Here is a 23,837-nt window from a genome sequence, read left to right as displayed (position 1 = left end):
AGGGTTTTGGTTTTTTTTTGAAATTACTTTCCTAGCAGGCTGCATACTGTGATTTACTCTGTGTACCCAGGAAATCACTGTGCAGGCAAAACAGCAGAATTATGTTATTCCATTCTTTTTCATCTAAATATTTTGTCCTAACTTTAAATCAGGTCTAGCCCATACTCAGTGGAATTGAGCTGTTTCTGTTCATTTATTTATTTGGTTGCTCTTCCCCCTCATGGCTATGTAAGAGGCAGGAAAGAAACCTCCCATTCAAGCAGACAAATGCTTTCTAGAAGTAATTTCACTGCCAACCATGGAGGCATTGCTCTCCTCTGGCTGGGAATTAGAAGTAATCCCTACACAATACCCCTTCAACCCACACTAAATATGAGCTCCTTGCTGTTGAGGGCTACCAGGATGGGGCAGGTGATCTTGATCCCCTAGAAATGACACCCACAAGGCCCTAGCTCCTTTTCCATAGAAAATCCCAGAGCTCTCAGCAAACACCTCCCCATACAGGGACCGCAGAGCCCATCCCCACTGAGACAAACGATGGCACATTGGTGAGTGGCAGCCTCCAATACAGAACCCAACACCAGCCCTTCTCCTTCCCTCTGCTAACAGTGCCTCCACTTCGATGCAGAGATCCCCAGCCCCAGAAGTTTCTGGGGGTGCCACCAGGGCCTGAGCATGCACAGGGCTGAGCTCTGCTTCCCACAGCCGACCGCAGGATGCTCCTATGCACAGCCAGGGTTAATTAGCCCATTCACGTTGCAAACATCCTTGGCATCTTCCCATATTTATCAGTTGGTTTATGTTGAGCTCCAGCTTTAGGGACATCTGGAGATTCTCCTCGGCAAGAGATCGCTGCTGTTTACATGACCGCTCATCAGCAGTGGGGATATGGGAGGCTGTGGGGGCATAGCACCATGGGGATTGCCCTGGGGGCGGCAAGCAGAGCACATTTTTGGGGCCATCCAGGGGAAGAAGGGACGTCACTCCCCTCAACACCCCGTTGCTACCCACAAGTGAGGCTAACACTGCAGAAAAAGCACAAAATCTGGCCACAGTGCAGAGAGGAGCTGCGCAAAAGCTGATCAAACCATCTCCGAAGGCAGCTGTGAGCACCTGAGTCTGGACCAAAGCAGGGAAAGGCAGCCTGTCACCCCCACAGCCAGGATACGGGGGTCCCAGCATCCCAGCCACATCCCTGAGCAGCCTGTGCTGCCCTGCTGCTTCCAGTGAGCGTCAGCACAGAGCAAGGATTGAAGGACAGGCAGCTCGAAGGCAAAGATGAGAGAATTCAGCAGAACCCGCCTTCGGTTTTTATTTTCCCCCCTCTGCTGCAGCTCCGATTAAAAACCAGATAAAGAGCGCAGCAAATGTGAATTTCTCTCTGTTAAAGAGGAACTGAACGGATAGGAACACGGCGGCATTTGGTCTTGTTTACTCTCTGGCAAAAGCTATACGTGCTCCAGTGTTTTGAAATAGCGAAGGCAGCCAAATTCTTTCTGGATGATTAAACTTAACCATTATTTTGTTCGCCTTTGTAACGTTTCAGATTGGTTCCGGCCCAGGGTGGGCTGCTGAAGCTGCCTTCTCCATGTTGCTGCATGGTTCAGCAAAGTGTTCGCTCCTTGCCTTTGTTTGCAGAGTGAGAGCAGGACCCAGAAAGGGAAGGAAGGGTCAGAAATGCTTTCATAAGGCAGTGGTGGAGACCTGTGAAGCCCAACTGCTGCTCCCAGCTCCTCACTCTGCCAGCATCGGCAAAGTCTCCTTGAGAAGGAAATGGAGGAAGAATTGGAAGAGAAAAGAATGGGCTGTGGGCAATGGGAAGTTCTGCTGCTTCACCGGGCACTGCTTGGGCTCTCTGCCAAGAGAAACTGGGTTAATTGAGCTGCTGGAGTGCAGCTTGGCCCTTTGGAGATGTGGCCGGCGAGGTGAGTACAGCAATGCCAAGCCCTGCTCCCAGCCTAGGAGCACCCCAGCACCTTAACAGGGACACAGACATGGACACACAGACATGTGCCAACAACTCCGTGTCCTGCTGAGGGCACGTGAGCAGCACTGGGGAGCTCTGGCTCAACCTGCACCTATGGGATGCTCTGCTGGGCACCTGCCTTTTGTGCAGATTGCACAGCTAATAACCATTCCTAAGAAAGCAAAACAACCCCAGGAATGGGTCAGAGTGGAACTGTAAAGAAGGAAAGTACTGATGTTCCCCCTGGGACAACAAAGGGCTTCTCTGGAAGCTGCTGGGATCTGGGAGCAGGCAACGGAGCAAGCTGTGCTCTGAGAACCCTTTATTTGCACAGAGACAAACCCATTGGCTGCACCATTGAAGCCGTCCCCAAGCAGAAGTTTTGGGTCAGTGTGGTCTGGCCCCAGGCTGCAGGAGTAGCATTGTGGGACCTCCAAAATCCCCATAGAGGTGGGGAATGGCCTCTGCCAGGCACTTCCATTTTGGAAGGTCTGGGGTTGCACTTTGATAAATGAGATGTCATGGGAAATTGAGCACTTCCTTCCTAATTTAAGCTGCTTTGTGAAGCATCTTAAAAAGAAATAATTACGGTATTTTATATTAAAATGGACCAAGTAATGGGAAATTTTCTTCTCAGCTGTACTACCAAGAGCACCAGACCATAGAGAATGCAGAGAGGTTGTCCTTACCGGCTCAATAATGGCAGGCTCGCCCTTCTGCCCCTTCTCACCCCGTGGGCCTCCAATCTACAGCACAGAACAGAACAAAATCAAGCAGTCAGAGAGAGCATCACCTGAACCAACAGTCCTGAGCAGGAACAGGAGGCAATGTCACAACATCCGTGCACAGCACAAGTGGGGCATCACCACCTGCCCTGAGCAAGAAGATGCTGATGTCATGGCAAACATTGGATGGATGAACCCAAGTGGGATGGGATCACCACTTTTTGCATTGCTCATCTTGAGCTGTGGGGGAAAAAAATAGTTTCTGAAGTGTGCATTTGATGGAAAAAAAAACCAAAAACCAAATCCCTTACCCCTTCATAGATGGTGTCCTGGTTGGCAGGCATCCCAGGCCCGATGTCAGGGGACACTGTTCTGTCATAATAGTAGTAATTCCCATCATATTCTTTTATCGTTTCCTCAGTGAAGTCTTTATCCAGGTCATCTCCTCCTTGAGCAGCCTGGAATTGAGAGAAGCAATGCGTCAGGCTGCAAATCTCTGCAGATGTGCATGCAGAAAGCCCCAGGGGGGACTGTGGGGTTTGGGGATGGAAGCAGCTTCATGCTAATGGTTGGCAATAGAAAGCACAACAAAAGTTGAATTCTGAAGTTTTAAGGTCTCCGGTGACCTCCAAGAGTCTTCCCCAAAGGCAGGCAAGAAGAATGGAAGGATCTTCACACAATTCTGGCCTTCCCCAGCAGCAGCTATCCCCCCTAAGCACAGAATAACAGTGAAAGTGTCTGAGTGAGGCAAACAAAGCAGCACAAAGCAGGGGTTTGTGTTGGGACATCCCCACGAACTCCAGAGGCTTTGAGAAACGTGGATTTTCCTGCTCGCCTCCCACAGCCTGAATATTGAAGCCATTGGATTAACAAGCACCAAAGTCAATAAATAAATAAATCAAACCCCGTCCCATTCTCACAATCCCAGTCAAAAAAAAAAAAAATAAATGCAATGCGTCCTTATGAGAAGCTAATTACAGGAGGGAAATGTGGAAAAATCCCAGTTTGTTTATACGAAGCCCTCCTGTTTGTTTTGTCTGCGATCCAAGTCCACCCTGCTTTTCCAAAGAGCAGGGGCAGATTTTACAAATCTGATGCATTAATCGCTAAAATCCTTTCTGCTTCTTCACAGCAACAGATACTGCAGTACAGAGACACCAGACATGTAGCACAGTTTCCTTGCTTATGTCCATCTCCCTGCCCTCTCTGCAGCCTCCTATCTCCCAGCATCCTCCAGTTGGAAGAGCACTGTAAGGAAGGAAATGTACTGATAATCATTTGGTTTCCTTCCCGTCTTGTTAATGAACAAAATGGTCCATAAATTGAATTACTTCCAGTGCTTCCCAGAGAGATTATCTCTTCACTGCTATGAATTCAAACTCACTTAAATGCCACCATCATTTGCAGACCTTGTTTCTGTGCCAGAACTGCTCAGAATCCATGAGCGTTAGCATCTGTATCTGCATACAGGAGGATTTAAAGAAGCAGCCTCATTAGAAGGCAGTGTGCTTCCTACTCCTGCCCACTTCCATCATTTAATCAGCAAGGAGAACTCATGACAAATCATCCCATCTCATGTTTTCCTGAACCAGAGCATTGCAAATGTGGGGACGGAGGCAAAATCCCAAAGGGCATCACTGAATTCCATAGCCCTGCTACAAAGCAGTTCCCAACAACCCCCCTCTCTCCCCATTTCCTTGCTGTGCTGCTGCCATTTGGGAAATGGTTACGTCTGATTACAGCAACAGCAAATCGTCCATTCAAGGTATGGAGCAGAGAGCCTCAAAAGTAAATTTATTTGCCAGTATCTCACAAGAAATCTTCTAGGAATGATTCTTAACCCAAAGCCTGGATCAGGCCACTTTGAAACCTTAAAGCTTGTTCATCTCCTTACAAAGCTTTTAGAGATAACACAGCAAACTTCCTCAAATTGCGTTTCGTGACATGCAAACATCAGAAATGCCTCTTTTGATGTTTTGATATCCCCAAATCAATTTGCTTGGAAGGAGATAATATCCAGAATAAGCGGGCAGAGCAGAAGGAAAGCTCCCTGTGCTGAGATCCTCAGGTGCTTCAGAAAGAGAAAGAACAAAAGCAACCTGAATTCAGAACACAGTGCAAAAAGAAAACAGGGGGTCAAAAAAATCATTGTGCAAACTACTGCTATGCTCCATTGCTGATAACAACCTCATTTAAATCATCTTTTAGCCTTCCTTCTCAAGAAAGGATGCAGCTCAGAAGTCTTTGCTGCGTGCATCCGGACAAGCAAAGCAAACTGTTTGATGAATAGCAGGCAATGAACAGAATATATCTGTCCCCAGCTCCTCATGTTCACAGGAGTTTTGCTGCCTACTAAATCTCAGCATTGCTCTGCCGACGTTTATCACAGAGTCATTAGCTGTAAGCAAACTCAAGCCCAGGAAAGTTAACAGACTAAGCCTGCCTCCAAAACCTCTCCCTCAGTCTCCTGTAAGACCAAGTCCCTTAGAATTCCAATCATAGGAAACTACAGTCTGCCCAAAATCCAGACAGGTGAACTCAGTGACATCCCTCACACCCACCCTGCTCAGATTGCTCTGCTGCTGGATGAAAGCATTCAGCTTCACCACGAGCTCACAGTTGCAGGCAGGGCTCCCAGCTCCCACCCTGCAGTGCAAACCCTTATCTCCTTGCTATGCACCTTTTGGGGCTCTGTCACACTGCATCAGCCCTCAGTGCATGGGAACCTCCTGCAGCTGGGCAAGTCATGTCCCCTCTCTGCTCATCACTGCAGGATTCAGTGGATGAAGCGGAGCAGATTCTCACCCCAAGCAGTCCCATGGCCTTTCCCATTTACATGCACTTTCGAGCTGCTGGAGGTGGGCAGCCTCAGGATTTTTCTCTGTGATGCTTTGGGAGAGCAGGCTGAGTTTTCACACAGGAAAGCTTTTATTTCCCTACTAATATTTCCCTACCTGAGCTTTGCTCCTCTTCTATTTGATTTTCCTAACAATTTAAAGAGGCCCTTAAGCTTCTTATTTCCACTTCCAAATTTTTTATTTATTTATTATTATTATATATATATATATATATATATATATATATATATATTTTTTTTTTTTTTAAGATCACCCTATCCGATCTTTAATTCCTCCCTATTAGAAAGCACAAGTTTGGCCAAAGATTTCTGGCTTCACGTCAGGAAACAGAAACATTTCCCATCCTTTGGTTCCCTCAGGCTGGCGCTCAGTCCATCCATCTGCTGGAGTGCTTTTCTTTCCCCCTGAGCATCTCCCCACCCCACTCAGCCTTCTCCCAACAGTTCCATCCCATCCGTCTGGGCTCAACACCCCCTCACTCTTCAGCTCTTCCTTGGACACTTTCCCTGACACCTTTTAATTCACGCTTTCAGGCCCACCTCCAATTATCTTGGCCAGCTTTTGCTGTCTCTTTTGCCACTCTCTGACACCTCCCAGCAAGCCTTGAGTTTCACGGTCCCATTGCTCACTTCTGCTCTGCTCGAGGAAGAACCACAGAGCGCCGCCAAATCCCACCCCAGGAAACCTCATCCTGCCATCAGCTCCCCATGCTGATGCTCCTGGGTAACGAAGAAGTTGCCTCATCAACTAGAAAGTTATTTCCTTGCCTGGCGAGCTATAGGACACAGCTGCATGACAGCTCATTTCAGTCTCATCGGAGGATGAGACCAATAAAAACAAAAACTGGGCAAGCCTTAAGGGCAGAGCAGTCTCAAGTGTGACATGGTGACATTAAATGTGGGGAACCAAAAATGCAACCACTCCAAAGAGAATCAGCTGTGGGATCTGGGCTGATTCCATTGTCAGTAGATCCTCAACAAGACAGAGGCCATCTGTGGACAAATGGAATAATTCAAATGTGGGGCTGTTGAAGTCGTTTGGCTGTTTTTTTTTTATGTTTCCATCTGAAAAATGTGAAAGTGCCATTCAGTAAGAATGACAAAATGAAGATATCCCACACCCTGACACTTCCTCTCGCAGAGCTGCCCGAGCCACCTGCAGATTTACCATATGGATCATCAACATCTCCTTTGCTCAGGGCTAAGGAATAACAGAGATAAAATATATATATAATCAAACTGAAAGGAAAAGGACTCATTAAATTACATCAGTCTCGTTGTAGGTGATGACGGTACTCGTGGGGAGCTCCGCTTCCACTGCATTTTCAGTGAGCCCTCCCTGGGGGTCTACTTCTTCGTTGTAGTTGATGTCTTCATAGGGCAGAGGTGTGAAGTACTCCTCGTTGATGGTTTCATAGTTGTACTCGTCCACCAGGGGGTCGTCCACGGGTGCAGCCCCTTTGGTCTGCCTGCTGGGATCCCCTGTTTCAGGGGATGGCGTGGGGGAAGGATAGTCCTAGAGTGGAAAATAAAAATCAAACAAGCATAGATGAAAAACACCACAATAGGTGGAACAAAACAGATGTTTTGCATTGCCCTCCCTGGTTCACAGCTCCATGAAGGTGCCATTTATCAACCAGGACCTCACGTGGGTACCTGCTTGGTTTCGGGTCTCTCTCCAGCAGCCACTCCTGGGGGTGCAGGTTTGGTGGTGGGTGCTTCAGGCTTTACAGCTTCGTCAACATCTTCATAGTAGGGGTACTCGTAGTAGTAGGTGTCCCCTTCTCCCTCCCCATCGGTATACTGCAGAGAGAATACAAGCAGCAGAACATCAGCTGGTGGCACCCAGTGCATGCCCAGCAGACCTCTGTAGGTTTCCTTCATGCCAGTGGTCCATGCATCACTACATTTCTGCTGTGGAGTGACCACGGCAGTTTCCCTTCCTCTTATTCTTCAGCTTCTGCAACACCAGGAGCCTGGGTTTGGGCTGCTCTGTGCTTTCAGGTCCCCGCTAATCTCTCAGCCCAGGGGCAATTTCTGCCTTAGCAAAGAGAGCAAAGCCACTCAGCAGGAGTTTGGTCACCCTCAGCTAACCTACAAAACAGAAAAACAGTTGTGTTGTTTTTAACACACAATTGGTGAGCCCTCCTGGGTCATGCCTCAGATGTGCAGAGGGCAACGTGCATCACAGCACCACTCCAAGCAGCCGAGCTGCTCTTCTCTCTCCTAATAGCATGCCTGTGATTTCCTATCTGCCCGTGACCCGCAGGCAGGAGGGCTTCAAAACCCAGATATTTTCAGAGTTTTCCACAAGGCGTCAGTCATTCTTCAGATTGAAATACAAACCAAACGTTTGGTTACAGCTGGGCACGGCCAATTTCTTTGCCAGCCCATCGCTCTGGCTGGCAGCAGACGCATGGATGAGTTATTCTTACACAGAGCAACACAGCCCAGAGACAAACCAGCCCTTGTTGCACTGCTGGCTCCAGAAGAAGAGCTTTCTTTTCCTACTACCATGCACTTTGATCACACCAGAGTCTGTCCTCCAGCAGCGCTGGCAGCATGGTTACAGCTTCCACGGGCTGCACTGCTGCAAGCTGCACTCCACAAAGCAGCTTCTTAACCCAAAGCCCGAAGTGCACGAGCCAGAGCATGGCAACGGTACTGCACATCAGTGGGGAGCAGCTGAGAGTAAAGCAGAGGGCATTGCACTGCTGCAAACTGGGCAGAAGCAGCAGCCAAAGCACTGAGGAGTGCCTGAGGGTGCCAGACGCTTTAATTGCTGTGAGCTGAGCTTGAGACCTCTTCTAAATGTGGCAAATTCAGATGATGGTCTTCTAGAAATCAGCTGCACTCAGACATTTCCGATTGAGTAGCAGGAATATGGAGGCACCCCCATTTTTCTTTTTTTTTTTTTTTCCTTTTCTTTTTCTAAAGAAAATAAGCTCTGACTGTAGGAAAAGCTGCCTTGCACAGCCCAGCAGCTCATACGGGAGAAATCATTACAGATCAGCTGGGACCATTTCTGCCAAAAGGAAATTCAAATGGCAAACGTACAGGCAAAAAAAAAATTCCTCCTCCTGCCTTTGACACCTGTCGTTTCAAAGGAGTAAAAAAGAACTTAATCTGGTTTCAAGTTTAAGAGCTAAAATTGGATTTTAGAAGCAGGTGCACATTTTGGATGGGGTTTGGCCTGCCTGGGAAGGTCAGTGCTTCCATCGGCTCAGGCTCTGTCCTCTGCAAGGTTCTGAGCAAACCTGCACTGCATTCACTGGAAGAGCACAGATGAGAAGGGAAAGCCATGCAGGCAGGAGACCAGGACTGCAGGATCCTAAAAACAACCCCTGCTTCAGCCACTGCATTATAAAGGATTTACAGGAAAGTGAGACAGGAGAAAGACTGGATAGGAGGAGGATGTTTTTTCCTATAAGGGTAGTGCAGCACTGGTGCAGGTTGCACAGAGAGGCAGCGGTGCCCCATCCCTGCAGACACACAAGGTCAGATTGGAGGGGCTCTGAGCACCCAGCAGTGAACACATGGCCTTTTAAGGTCCCTTCAGATTGAAACAAGCAAGCTAAGCTTTGCAACCACAGCACGGAGCCCGGTATCGCTGCCCCCAGAGCATCCCCACACCTGCAGCCACGAGCTCCTACTCACATATTCATCCTGGTTGGGGTCCTGGGACTGTGGAGAGTCGGGGACGGCGGTGTCACAGTCGGGGCTGTAGTGCTCACAGTAGTCATGGGCTGCCCGGGGGTCGGCCACGATCAGCAGCTGCTGGATGTCACCCTGCAGGGAGGGAAGCCAAAGGCAAGGTTTAATGATAGCACCAAAAGCAGTTTACTGGCAGCATAAGGAAAGATTTTACTGCTTGGATTTTTGCAGCCGATGGTTTAGGTAGGGGAAAAAAAGTCTTCTTTAATGATAGAGAAATACTGTGAAGGCGTCGGGGTGGGGGAGAGGAGGGGGAAAAAGGAGCATTACAGCACAACTACTTGGGCACATAATAGGAACCAGAAGCTCAGAGAAGAGCCTGGTCAGAACATCTCGGAGCCCTGTAGAAAACCAAGGGATATTTCTGAAACAGGAGGTCAGGCTCAACTCCATGCATGCACTCCAGCAGTGACCACCCTCCGACGGCACACGGAGCTCTCTGTACATCCAAACTGCCCTAAAATTCAGCCTTGGTTTAAGCCTATTGTTCTTTGTGAATAACCTTTCGGAAACGAACAGAAAACGGGTCGCAGCTTTGGAAAAAACAGGAAAACAAATTAAATAAATAAAGCCAAATGACTGACTCACAGAACGCGCCCCATACCCAGCTCTCCACCACCTGCAGTGCAACCTGCTGGGCCGTGGGGTTACCTACACCACCTCATCCCAATGCCAAGGGCAGCTCCCAAGCTTCCCATCACTGCAGGATGCCCAGCCTGGCCACGACAACTCGCTTAGAGCTCCTGCTGGGAATAACCTTCCAGCTGCTATATCAGATCACAAGAGCTCAGCCACCTCTACCCCCCCTGACACCCACGTGAAGATACTGATGCCCTTCTCAGCAAGGTGCTTAAAGCTTCCCATTTTGCACGAGGTTATGAGGAGCATCCGGTGCTGTTGGAAGAAGTTGAAATAAAACAGTCGCTACAGCAGGCTTGGTCTTTGTCTCCGAGAGGCAGGGAAGGAAGGCTGAAAGCTTTTTTTCCTGATAAGGTGGGATTTACACCTCAAGGAGAGCTGATAGTCTGTATCCTATCAGAGACCAGAATTAAAGTTGTTTTTTCTTGAGGAAGAGATAAAGCAAAGAAAGGCACGTTGGTTAAACACGGTGCAAAAGGTTACACAGGAGAGAATTTGCTATAGTTCACTTTTAGCCTCGGCTGACAGCATCTCCTGAACTACACGTGGGACAAAAATCTTATCTCAACCACACTCTGATTCCAGCAGCAGAACGGGAGCTGAGCATCTTCTTGCTCAAGGCATTGCAACACATGGAAGGACATCACTGCAAGTCCCAGAAACTCTGGGCATTGGCCCAGTGAGGAAAACGAGTGAAGCTTCCTGCTACCTCCGGGCTGAGAGCTTAAGAAAGTCAGCATGCACCTGAATAACTCCAGCACACAAAGTGTGCCACGACAAAGCATGAGCTGCCTCAGAGAGCTCCTGTCAAACTCACCGTGCTCCACGAGCATCACTCACCCACCATTCCTCCTATTTTCCCATTTCCTTTTCAAACCCAATCAATCACCCTGTCCAACAAAGCTCATCCTTCTCCTGTTCCGGCAGCAGCGTGCAAGGATGCAAAACCAGAAGGAAAAGCGATGCATCAGATTTTGGAAGGATGAGAGCCCCTCAGGGAGCATCTGAGCTCAAGTGCACTGATGTGGGTCGAGCAGCTCAGGGGCAGAGGAAGGAGGAGAGCTTGAGGGTTGCTGGACTGTTCATCTTTGTTTCATTAACAGCAAGTGCACAGCTCTGGTGGGCACCCCGTGTTAACATTTGTAAAAAGCAGACAGGAGTGAAACCTTGTTAGCAAAATTCCCAGTCAACTGACCTCATCCCTCAATACAAAACAATAACAGGGACTAATTTAGGCCCTAATAAAAGCCCCACTATCTGAACTTCACAGAAGATGCACAAAGCTCCGCTGTCAAGAGCCCCGTTTCTTTGATTTAGAAAGGTGACCTTAACTAGAGCAACCCGTGCAGGGAGGTTTGCTGCTTGTGTCCTCTCAAGTGCATTGCAGCTAATAAATATCACCCAGAGAGAGCTGCCCCCAAGCCCTGCTCTGCTCCTCTGCACAACGACTGCTCGCTTCCTCTGTGGTTACACACAACATCCAGCCCTCTCTCCTCCCTACTTCAGCATCTTCTTTTTTCAGCACGAGCAGCGATAACGAAGATGCCATAAAATTAAAGCTAACCCCCCCCCTTTCCACATCCATTCAACAGCCACAGATTTTCCACGAGGCCTTTTGCAAGAGGGGGGAACGCTCTCCCTTGGTGGCTTAAAGCATTTACCAGCCAAGTAAGTGAGGTTTTGAAGACCAAGCTTCAAATAAAGGGCTATCCAAGCCACAGAGCGTCCAACCTCAAGCCCCACGTGAATAGTGGGGGAATCACAGACACCTGGGTAGCACAGAGGGCTCTCAAGAAGCCCTTCCAATGCTGCAGCCCAACACCTGCCTCTCTTGGGCACGCATTGCACAGATAAATCGATTCTTCCTTTTCCTCTGAAAAGAACCAATATTTCACCTGCTTGAAGAGCCAGTGTTTCTAAAGGAAAATAAATCAAACACTGACCTTTATTCCTACAACTTCCTGCAAAGGGGAAAAGGCAGCACAGCACGCTGATGAAAATGATTCTGAATTGTGAGGCTTTTTTTCTTTTCTTTTCTTTTTTTTGCTCCACCAAACAGATGTAAGCGTTAACTGTCACAACCAGTAAGAAATTGTTTGACATTTATGGTAAAGCCATTGGTGCCCGATGACTCATTTGCTTTATGGATTAAGTTCCATCGAGGCAGTTGAACTCAGCTCCCCAGCCAACTCCCAGACAAGACTGGAAAAGCTCTTCAGGAGCATTTTTTAACACTTATTCTATACGTGTGCAAAAATGTCACATCGCTTCCAATGACATCAACTTCAGTAACTTGGAGAAATTGCTGTGGTTCAACAAAACAAACAGCTGGCGAAGATAAGCACGGTGACTTCATCTGGCATTGGCAGCAGCTCCAGAAGTACTGGGCTTCTTCAGGGCTCCCGCTGCAATGCATTAATAATTACTTGGACTGTTGCAATAATTACTTGGACTGTTGTTTTAGTGTGTTGCCACAGGCACCTTAGTGACAGTGAGCATCTTTAAGAATAATTACTGCTCGATGAGCCTTTTTAAGCTCCCACGTCTAACTCAGATAGCCACCAAAACCCATATGTGGCTGTGATATTAAAAAAAAAAAGTCAATTATTAGAAGCAATCAGAACGTTGCTGAGTTTCACTATGACAAACTCACTGGTTTCACAAACACAGACCCAGCCAGCCGCATTAAGAGTGGCAGAAGTTCAGCATGGCTCTGTGATGAAAGCACTGAGATCCCAGCCACCAGCGAGCTTCCAACAAACCTAATCCCTGTCTCAGAGACGGCCTGCCAGCCCCAGATGTTCCGCTTGATAGAAGCTGTCATCAGCACTTGCCCAGGGATGAAGGCTCTCTGCTAAGGACACGGCGTATCGGCATCGCCCGAGGGTCCGTCCCTTAAACACAGCTCTGCAGAGGAGAAGCCAAATGGCAGCAATGGGGTCACACCATGACCTGCATCCCAGACTGCTCTCACTGGACCAGCTGGAGTGACTGGCACCCAACGGGCATCCTTTGGGCTTCCAAACATGTTGCAGTACAAAACTAGAAGCCAATAGCTGGCGAGCTGCCTCAAAAGAGAATCAAAAATAAAGAAGGGAAGGGCTCGTCTCACAAGCAACCGAGTCAGCTGCAAATACTTGGTGGTTGGGGTGAAGGCAACACGGATGTTTGTCTTCCTCGCCCTGTGCAAGGGGGGCTGCAGGAGCAGACAGGCGGTTTTGCTGTGAGACCTCCGCTATTTCCCCTCCTGTGCTCAGGTCACCACAAGAATGGATCCCTCCTGACTTTTGGCACTCAGATGGGAGCTTCTTCTGAGCCCTTTTTAGTAGAAATAATCTTGCAAAGAAAAGGGGACAGATGCCGCTCTAAAAACAAATACGGCTTCAAGCAAAAGCCCTTCTCAAGGACTGACGATGGTTTCCCTTCCTCACTGCACCTTTTCCTGGCTGGTTCTTCCAAACAGGGATTTTCAGAGCAAGGAGGTTGCATTTCTTGTGTGCTTGCACAGACCCACACAACATGGTTGTCTGTTATGACAGGCTGCAGCGTAACATCGCAATACAAATCACAAGCTGCTTAGCAACGGCTCCTTAGTGAAAGAGGAGGACAGGAAAGTTTCTCAGAAGAGAGCAAAAGCCAGATGGCTTTGCTAATTCTGGAGAGCTCCACTGAAGAAGCCATCACTCTGCCAATACCCAAACAGCAGTCAAGGACCCAAGTTGTTGATAGACTGGGAGACATTCATACAATGTTGATTTCCAAGCAGATACTATTTTTCTCCATTAGCCTCAGTTCTAACGGCCCCCCAGTGTCAACAACATCCCACTCTCATGTAAGCACTCCCCAGGCAGTGGCTGCAGCCCCAGGCATGGTGCCGAGCACCTGTGGAAGTGGACCAAGCAAATGCAAAGTCCATTTTTGCTTCAGGAATAACACAGCTAATTCCCAAAGACAACACACACAGCATTCATCCACAGTATGGATTATTTACACAGTGGTGCTTCATAGGCAACAGATACTTTCCTATTTGTAACGGATGAAAGATTTTTTGCTTTTCCAAATGCCTGAGTTTGTCACAGCCATTAATCATTCCCAATTTCTTCCCGAGATTTTCCGTGGAATCCTCACCAAACTCTGGCAGCCCAGAGCCCTTTTTCCCTTCCCAGTCCCACATCCCTACCCCCAAGCCCATTCACAATGCTCACATCCCGCACCCTTAGAGCATCTCATGTATGGACTGTCAATACCATGAAAACAAAGGGAGAAGATGAAAAAAACCAGCCATGCTCAACCAGCCATTCCTATGCCAACCCCGCTCCAGCCCCGGCACGGTGCCTAATTGAAACCCTTGTCCTTTCAGAGGGGACATCTAATCACCAGCTTTAAAGTCTTGAACAGCTCCCGGGCTGTTTTATGCTTATGGGCAATTGTATGTAACCTCACCCAACCCTGAGCTTAACAGACTGTGATGGGGGCTGTGGTGGTCAGACAGAACCCTACGTGCGCACCCTGCAGATCATCACCCCATAAGCCTGGAATGAGCACTGCTTCCAGAGCATCCCACATCCTTTCCTGCTTAAAGCCAATGCTGAGACCTTGGAGAACAAGAACTCACCAACTGGGTGGAAGAATACAGCTAAAACAGATCAGCTGCCTGTTCATTTAACTAAAATCCAAGAATCTGGTGGATGTAAAGATTGTTCTTCTCTCCGCCCCAAGGAACAGGCAGTCTGGAGAAGCAGGTGGCATTGGCAGAACTACAGAAAGCATTAAACCTACCAAGTATTTACTGCAAGGCTATTGCATTTCCCTGGTGCTCCTCAGTGGTTTTGTTTCAGAGGGGGAAAAGCCCCAGCAGGACCTACAGAACTGTGCTGCACGAGAGGCACTGCTGCAGGCAGCAATAGCACTTGCTCCAACAAATAAAAACAAAGCTTGGAGGAAATAAAACCAAAGGGGAAAAAGCAAAAAGACCCGCGGGTGGACATGGCCAGCACATCAAAAAGTGGACCGTGGTTAAAAGCTGAGCTCCTGCAGGAGCATCCTGGGTCAGGCAGCGGCTGTCCCACGCACGTAGTGGGGTCAGGGCCAGCTTTCCTTGACTCATGTCTGGGGCTGCGAGCCGCCAGACAGCGGCTGCGTCGCTGAGCCGACAGCTCCTCTTCATAATGATTACAGCTAATTGCACAAGGGAGCTGGACTCACCCAGGGGAAGTGGTGATGAGAAATGACTCCAAGTTATTCTCACACCCTACAGCTGCCTGCATCGGTCGCTCTGCCTACGGTGGCATCACTGCCAGCATCACCGCCGCGCACCGCAGCCCTTTGGGATTGAATATGTGCATGCTTTGGTTTTTTCTTTCCGCTTCAAGCTCTCCAGATCTCCCTTAGAACCGCTGCCTTCCATGGGGACAGTGCTCTGGGGGCGACGTGTCTGCGTTCCTCTCTGTTGAGTGAGCAGCAACACCGTAACTCGGGTTGGGATGGGAAGGTGCAGGCAGGGCAAAGCAGCCGCCAAGCAGCAGGGACGGCAGGAAAGGAAAAGGCAGCCAAGCTGACTTCTAAAAAAATTATTAAGCAAACACAAAAGACTGCTGGAACGCACTGAAAGAGAGATATCCTTAACTCACCAGCCATCGTGCCCGGCTCCGTTAGCTATTTTTAATACATTTTTATGGCTTTTTAAACAAACCACAATCTTATCTGCTTGGATTTTCGGGTGTGAAGCAGTCAGTTAGGGACAGGAAAAGGGAGCTGCCATCAGACAGCTTCCTCATACCGCAGAACCCAGCCTGGAAGGACAGACGGACGGGGAGAGACCCGTCTTACAAAAGGCTGCTTTATATTCACTCCTCCTTTACAGCCCAGCCAAGAGCTGCAGTAACACAGGCAAAAATAATACGAGAGGTTTCTGTGGCTATTTCAAAGTGGGGGAAAAGAATAGAGCACAGTTCGGAGTTTTAAAGGCAAAGAAAGAAACACCCTGACAGCCCCAACATCTCTCTACCTGGCTACAGGCAGGATATGATTGCCAAATTTCATTTTCTTATTGTAAAGTCAGTCTTTACATTTGCAAAATGAGTATTTTTACACTTTTTTTTTTGGTAAATCGTATGCTCTGGGAAGATGTCTGAACCCTGCAGCAGATTAGAAACACATGGGAAGAACAAGGAATCCAAACCACACGTTTGTATTAAACTGCATGACTTCTAGTTCAAATTTCATCACATTGAAGTAAATATTTTCTCCCTAAAGCAGCAGCTGCAGGTTAGGTTATCCACACGAGATGCTTCACATCTGCACATATATGCACACGCTCAGCTGCCCCTCTATGCGTGCTTCATCCTTGCTGATAAGCCTCAAAGATGTGGTTGCATTTTTTATTTGAACATGCACAAACCCTATTTCAACTGTTTATTTCAGGAATACCACCCCATACAGACACTTAACACATGTTCTACGGTTGTGAGACTTTTCCAGAGTACTTCCATTCCATCCTGGAGCAGGTTCCCCAGTGATGCTGGAGATGCCTCCTCCCTGGCAGCACTCAAAGCCAGGCTGGATGGGGCTGTGAGCAATCTGGTCTAGGAGGAGGCGTCCCTGCCTACAGCAGGGGGTTGGAAATAGATGATCGAAAAGGTCCCCTCCAACCCAAACCATTCTATGATTCTGTGACTTGAATGAGCCCATCCACTGACAGAGGAGCTTTTCTAGAAAGCATCCAGATTTGGGTACTTTTGCAAGACTGCCTTCCTAACGAATTAGTTTGCATGGAGCACGCATCCTACTAAAGCCTGACATTCCTGAAGCTTAATCCTTATCATCAGCCTCTTCCTCTCTTCCTGTGAAGGCCATCACTGAGCAAACACAGCTCCCACCAGGTCCTGGTTATTCCCTGCAGAGCAGAGCCCACTCCTCACTGCAGGACACAAAAGCCCAGACACAAAACCTGCCCTCTGCACCCTCCAGCAGTGCAAGAAGCCAACAGCCTCAGTACCACAGCTCTTCAGGGCTGCAGGATGAAGAACTCCATCCATCCCCCTCATTTGCCCTCTGCCTTTGCGTATCTCCTTCCTGCAAGGCCACCTTCCCAAGGAGAGAGAACAGGACAGCAGCCAGATCCCTTTGGCTCACTGGGGCTGAGCCACCAAAGCCCTGAGATGTTCTCAGAGCCGTGAGATGGAAACCTTGCAGAGCGACCCATCCAGGCCACGCTACTAACCAGGCAGGAATGGAAGAAATAAATCTTTCTCCGAGTTATTTCTGAGTTGCTGGCTGGGCAAAGGTGTTCTTTCTATTTCTGGGGCAGGGTGAAAAAATAAAAAGAGAAAAGATAAAAAGCTGGCTGCAGAGAGCCCTTCCAAATCGACTCCGTTTTCTTTGGCTGCTCCAAAACTCCCATGAATGTGGTAAATAGCCTAAATCTTTTTTTTCCCCTGTCTAGTTTTGACTGAAAAGTAGGAAAACTGATTCTGAGAAGAGCTGGAAGGAGGGAAGAGCAAGTTTAGATTTTGCACACAGGGCCAGCTTGGCAGTAGGACTTGGCACAAACATGCCATCTTATAGGGAATGAGAGATGCTGAGGTCAGACCTAGAAGAGGTCCTTGGCAGAGCTGATCCATTTCTGCCAACACAAGAAGCTAGAGCAAATCCAGCTGTGTTCAGGGCTCCTGCCTAGAGGGGTACATCCCTCATAGAAACATGGTGGGGAAACACCTTCACTGAAGCATCAAGCCAGCCTTCTGGCCACCACCATACCCCCAGCAACCAAATATTCATCTCTGCTGCGTATGCCAGAAACCACGGTAGTTATTTAATCTGAAGGTTTAAACTCTAACACACGAGGAAGCATTCCCCTCTAATAAATTCGTTAGGACAGCAATGCATTTTTTTGGGGCTGGTTTACCCCGAAAGCAAGCCATGTGTGATCTGTGCAGCTACAGGTGTGTCTGTCTGCCTCAATAACTCCTGCATCTCAATGCTGATCTCAATCACATCTGACAGAGGAAAAAGGCTCAAGCTAATTAAATTCCTATAAACATCATGAAAACAGGCAGCCAGGTAAAAGAAAGGCACGATACAGGTTCATTGTCTGAGTGAAGGCTTTGCAGCAGGTTCACATCTGATTGGTCATAGTAGCATTCAGGACAAGGCATCTCTGTAAGGTTCCTGCCATAGGAGAAGCTGCAAGTGACCACAAGGCAAATTAAAAGGAATGCCAACCAGACTAATCTCAAGGCATCTTTGAGGTTCCCAATTACAACAGTAACTGGAACAAGATGAGCTGGAGCACCACAAAATGAGCAGTTATTGTATTTCTGCCTATACATAGCAGACACCCTTCATCTCCTCAGTTTTCCAAACCCAAGAAGAATGGAGGACAAAAATCAGGTCTCAGCAAGGCAGCTCTTAGAGGAATGGCAGGGAACACAGCGGAGCCCAAAGGGCTGACACTACACAACACTGGCCACGTTCAGGATGGTATTGCCACAAGGTGACCTCACCTGAGCCTTCCCTCACACAGAGTCATCCTCTGCACAGCAGACACGCTGTTGTTCCTGGCTCTCCATCAAACACACCATGATCAAACCGTGGAGGTTGGTTCTCTTCCCCCTATGTGACCACACAGCAGTTTGCCACGCTGTGATTTCTGCCTTCAAATTATCAACGTGTCACAGCCTATGCAGATTACAATTACCAAATTACATCTCTGCTCCCTGAAAACAGAGGCCCTACAATCACTGTGTGCTCTGCTGTCACTATTCTTGCTTCAAGCCCAGACACAACCTTTATAGCAGAGCCACTGCAGGGATTTTTGTTGGTTTGTTTTCCCCCTGCAAATTACAAACGTTTAGCCAGAAATAGTGCAGATCTATAGGATAACTTCTAAAGGAATTCTGAATTCCCAGAAGTAACCACTGTCTCTCTACAATACCAACACCAGGAGCTGAGAGTGACTTCCTAGCAATCGATTATTCAAAATGACAAGATACCATTCTATCAGACATCCACACAGAGCTGTTTGTTTTTAAAGCTATTGACAGTGCCAACCTGCATGCAAAATAATGGCTATGGGTAAGCAGACAGTGCCAGTTTTGTAAGCAGTTCCTTCCAATTGCTTTCAAATAGGAGCCTGTTTGGCTCAGATCTATTCCCATAGCACGGTTCTGTTCCCCAGCTGAAACATCAAGTCAGATGATGCTGCTGAACACTTGCAAGCAGCAAATTACATAATTCAAAACATTTCTTTTAATAACCACTTTTGAAGTTGGCTTCAGTAGGTATGCAGGGCAGATCAGGATGCAGTCGGCAATGGGATTTTGATGGTCAAGGGAAGAAGTTTCCATGTAAGGATGAATCAGGGGCATTTATGCAACAAGGCAATACGCTGCCTTGCAGTCATTGCTTGAAGGCACCCAACTGCCCTCCACAGCCCTGCCCACAGCTCTGGGGATGTCCATGGGTGTGGGGATCCATGCAGGTTGGTCATCGTTGCCAGGGCAACCTCACAAGCATCGTCCCACAAAACTGGCATTCGTGCCCACTGGAAAACTGTTAACCAATAGCTTGCATGCAGTGGGAGGCATTTCCATAGCATCAGCCTGTCCAGTATGAAAAAAGAAAAAAGGACAGAAAGCCCAGCCCAGGCCTCTGAGAAATGAATGGGACAAAATGAATGGATGTCATTGTCTATCACAATCCGCCAGCACTTAACTAGCAGTTAATAAAGCTGAGAAGATGAAACAATGAACAGTTTTGAAATCACGCCCTCATTCTGTGCCCGGTGTATCGAGCTGCTGTTCCCCCTGCCCAGCACAGCTCTTCGAGCACATCTCTGCTCTCTCCTCCCAGTTCTCATCATCCGGGGGTTCATTCCCCACCATGCTCGACCTGAGCAGCCCTGTGCCTGAGCTGAGGGCTCAGCACTTTGAGCCAAGCTCCATTTCTCATGCAAAATGAGAAAACAGCAGAGTTTTCCTTGGAGAGGAGAGACAGCCTTGAGGGGAGCGTGCAGTCTCTGAAAACTCTACATAAACCCAAATTAGAGAGAGGAAAGGCTGCCAAACGCTGCCCAGCCTTCAAATTTCTTCTTGTGGTCTTGCAGGCCTGACCACATACTCAAGTTCCCTGTTTTCTTTACTGTTCCATTTAGTGCTGCATTCCCCCCATCCAAGCTCACCTCCTGATGTCACCGGGTTACCAAGTGCTGATCACACTCTTCCAAAGTTCCCCCTCTTCATCCAAATCAAATAATCCACTAATAACCGAGCGAGAGGAGAGCTTTTTCCCTACACAAGTTATTCTTCAATGACATATGTGTGAACCATAAGGGATAGCTTAAAAAACAGATTCCCCCTTATTACGGGCTGCAGCACAGCACATCGCGGTGTTGCTCTTTTGTGCCTTTCCCCCTCTGCACCGAACATGGCTGTTTCCTGGCTCCGGTTTCACGTTGATTTATTTCCCTTTCGTCTATGGAAAATGAGGAACGAGAGCAGCTTCTGCTCTCTGCGCCGCCCACACAAAGCTGGAGATGCAAACAGCATACGGGGGATTCGCTCGGTGGAAAACAGGCGGTGAAGAAGTGAAGTCGCTGGCTGGAGTGGCACGTTTGGGATGCTGGAGTCACACTGAGCCCCATTGGAAGCTGTCACTGAGATCCTGCTGAGCTCCACCTGTGCAGCATAGCCCTGGGGAGGTGTGGATCCCAGGAAGCTTTGCCCCCAGCCCTACTGATGATGGAGGAGGGAGATGTAAAGGGAAGCAGAGGGCTAGGGGAGGTGGTGAAGTGTCCTCACCTTGGTAGAGAATGGGAAGAGGCTAGAAAGGAAACCAAAGCTTCCAGCAAACATTAGACACGGCCATCCGTGGTGATGAAAACTCACCTCTCACAAAGAGAGGCTCTGCAGCTCCATCAGACAATTCACAATTCTGCTACAAAGGCAGTGAGAGCAACCAGGTGCCAGCCCACTCTGCTCCTGCATGGTTTCCTTCCTGTCCTCTCCCCTCTGAATGCTTCCCAAACCCCAGGGGAGCCCTCAGGCAGCTCCAAAGCCCAGGGCTCACTCTGCAGAGCATCAGCCTCCCTCTATGGACTTGCACCCATTGCCCAAGGGTGGCTCTTTACTATCCACCAGGGCTTTCTGCTTTCAGCTCAAAGCACCTAGAGCTCTTCTAAGCACCAAGGTACCAAAGCTGCACACCCTTTGCTTCTACTTGCTTCAATTTTACTTTTCTCAATGCTGGATCAACCTGGAAGTGGAGCTGCTGTTCTCATCTCAGCTGAAGGACGTTCCATTGGCACCATCACCACCCCGAGATCCACCATGAGGTTTTACCCCAGCCCTCCTCGCTGAGGTGGCTCGGGATCAAGGGGTTTTGTCTACACAGAGGCTTTTAATCAGCACTTGGAATGTTTTCTGCCCCAGGAGGTAACTACAGAATCCAGGTTTTATGGATTAAAGGCAATGGAGGAAAATTGACCTGGCTGCCAAAGTTATCTCAGGATGTAAGTGGGATTACATGCTTAGCCATGGGGATATCTGCTGACACACTCAGAATTTAACTTAACACCAAATTTTGGTTGGGAAAGAATTTTCCAGTGCTTGGCAGGCAGTGGTTACCAAATGATGGAGCACTGCATGGGACACATCTGCTGGGACCACCCGAGAAGGAAACTTTTGTGCAGGTTTCTGTTGCTGCTTCCCAGCACTCCTGCAAACCTGCCCCACGCTGCTCAGTACAGAGCTGGAAACAGAGAGCAGAGCTATGGTGCACGTGCACTCCTAACGCCTCCCATCTGCACACCTTTTCCTCCTTCCAGGAGACAGGACTGCCTGCCCACTGCATTCAAACACCTCCCCTCTCCCACCTTAAATTCACCATTCCAAAGCTTTGTGTTTAAAGGCACCGTCCTGCTCAGCTCCCCTAGCAGAGCTAACTGGGCACCCGCCAAGCTTTTCATCCCAAAAGAGGAGCTGGCTTTTGCTACCCTATGGCTTCCATGCACGCAGATGTGACTCTCAGCCTAGAAATGCTGTTATCTGAACAAACTCATTTCAGACCAGGGATGACTGCAGCACGACCAGTGCGATGGCTGAGCATCGCAGCTCAGATTTCAGCATTCTGAGCAGCAAGCTGCAAAAGGGTAAACATAATTTGCAGATACATTTGCTTATGCAAGGCATCGAAGCCCCAAGAAAACCGTGCTGTGTTTGCAGACATTCCAAAGCAGAGAACAGTGCACAAATGCAATATTCACCACCGATTCTCTCGTCTCCTCACACATTTCGCTTCAGCGGCCAGAGCACTGTTTGTTCAAATAGGTTCTGACCTCCTGAACCGTGGCCAGTATGTGGCTACGTGGGGAGAACAATGAGCCCACGGTGAGAGGCTTTTTTCCGTGTTCTTGGAGGGAATAGAAAACACACATACACACACGAGTACACAAATCCCATCCAATACTCTGCACAACTCATTAGGAATACCCTCTTCCAGCTCCCATCCCCAGGGTGATATATTTATTGTGAACACATACATTCGATCCTGCTCGGCTCTGTGGAAGTAAGCAGTACACCTGCACACCGGGGATGTCTGGAGCAGGCTAGGATTTTCCTTTGGGCTTTGGCAAGCAGCCCAGACCGCCTCAAAAATAAAAAAAAATTAAAATAAAATAAGAAGGTCCTCACCATGTGCAAAGAACATGTGTTCCATTTGTTCGTACCTCAATGAGGAGGGAATGGGTTGAACACCAAGTCGACTAATAGAGGTCCCCTAGTTAGGGGGACACTTTTCCATGCCTTAGGGAAACGACAGATTGTTGACCCCTGAAAGCAGGGTCCTGCAAAGGGAGGACAATAGTAACAAAGCCCTAAATTGCAAAGAAACCTCAGTTTGAGCACTGGAGGGTCAGCAAGGACGTGAGCACAGCCCCTGCCTGAGCAGCACACTGCACAGCTCGGCGCCTGTCTCCCTGCTCCTCCAGGCACCAGTTTGGCTCCATCGAGCCTGCACTTCCTCTAACAATTTGCTGCAACCATGCAAAGCAGGCTTTTTGTATGTGGAAGAGAATGCCTGCCTGTCCATAAGCCTCGGTGCCAAAAAATTCGCTTATGCAAATAAAACTAATTGGTGTGACCTCCCACACTGAACAAGGTTTCCAAATTAGCAGGGAAGGGGAAACATGCACTGATTTGGGCCACTGGCACACCATGGTTCTTCGCTGCTCTCAGTAATGGCTTTTACATATTGTGCAGCAGCGCTGCCAGCAAAGCTCAGCTGGAAACTTCTCCCCAATAGCACGAGTATTTGGCTTTCCCCCCATGCTCAAGGTGGAGAAAATCTTTCCCAGTCTCTCAATGTGTCCATCTGCTCTCACGCAGTGTCTCCCACACCCCAGGTCCTCTCACAGTGGCTCCCAGCAGATACCAATGTCCCCCACACTACTGGGACCCCTGGCATGATGTCACTGGAGAGGAGAGGGTTTCCAGCATTACATCACCCATCGGCTCCGCAATCAGCCCTCTGCACCTCAAAGTTTCCATGGAAGAACCGAGCCCCCTTCTCCTCCCTCCTTTCCTCCCTCCCACCCACCAGCCATCAGGGGAAGCGAGCTACAAACGAAGCCATGGGCTGAAAGAGTAATGAGGAGGCTCCGAACAGCATCCATCATGTGTAACGAGCCTGCCTCGCCGCTGCCTGCCAGCATTTAGATACAAAAACTCTGCCAGGTGAGCGTCAGGAACAATCAGACAGAACTCTGCTCCCCAAACCCCACAGTCCCTGCAGTGGATGGAAATTATACTGAAAGATGAGCTTCGCCTACCAGAGACTGCTCTGTTCCCCTTGTTAGCTGTCTGAACTGCTTACTGCTCTCTGCAGGAGGGTCTCCTGGCCAGGGGAAGTTGGGCCATAGCTTTCCTCTCCTCTCCAGGCT

At 48.7% G+C, this 23,837-nt stretch overlaps 1 protein-coding gene across 4 annotated transcripts in view; it reads right to left on the bottom strand.

The window, feature by feature from the left end:
- COL5A1 (collagen type V alpha 1 chain) overlaps positions 1-23,837 on the bottom strand; it is a 127,787-nt gene that overhangs the window by 64,295 nt on the left and 39,655 nt on the right. For all 4 annotated transcript variants that reach the window (XM_090121356.1, XM_031601829.2, XM_031601830.2 and 1 more), the window contains exons 5-9: positions 9,206-9,337; positions 7,205-7,351; positions 6,816-7,064; positions 3,003-3,149; positions 2,656-2,712 (exon numbers count right to left, since the gene is read on the bottom strand). In XM_090121356.1, coding sequence (XP_089977482.1) covers positions 2,656-2,712; positions 3,003-3,149; positions 6,816-7,064; positions 7,205-7,351; positions 9,206-9,337 — 732 coding nt within the window. The remainder of the gene's footprint in view (positions 1-2,655; positions 2,713-3,002; positions 3,150-6,815; positions 7,065-7,204; positions 7,352-9,205; positions 9,338-23,837) is intronic.

Source organism: Phasianus colchicus, chromosome 19 (assembly GCF_987193195.1).
Source record: "Phasianus colchicus chromosome 19, bPhaCol1.hap1.1, whole genome shotgun sequence".
Lineage (NCBI taxonomy): Eukaryota > Metazoa > Chordata > Aves > Galliformes > Phasianidae > Phasianus > Phasianus colchicus.
This window is presented reverse-complemented; position numbering and strand designations above follow the sequence as displayed.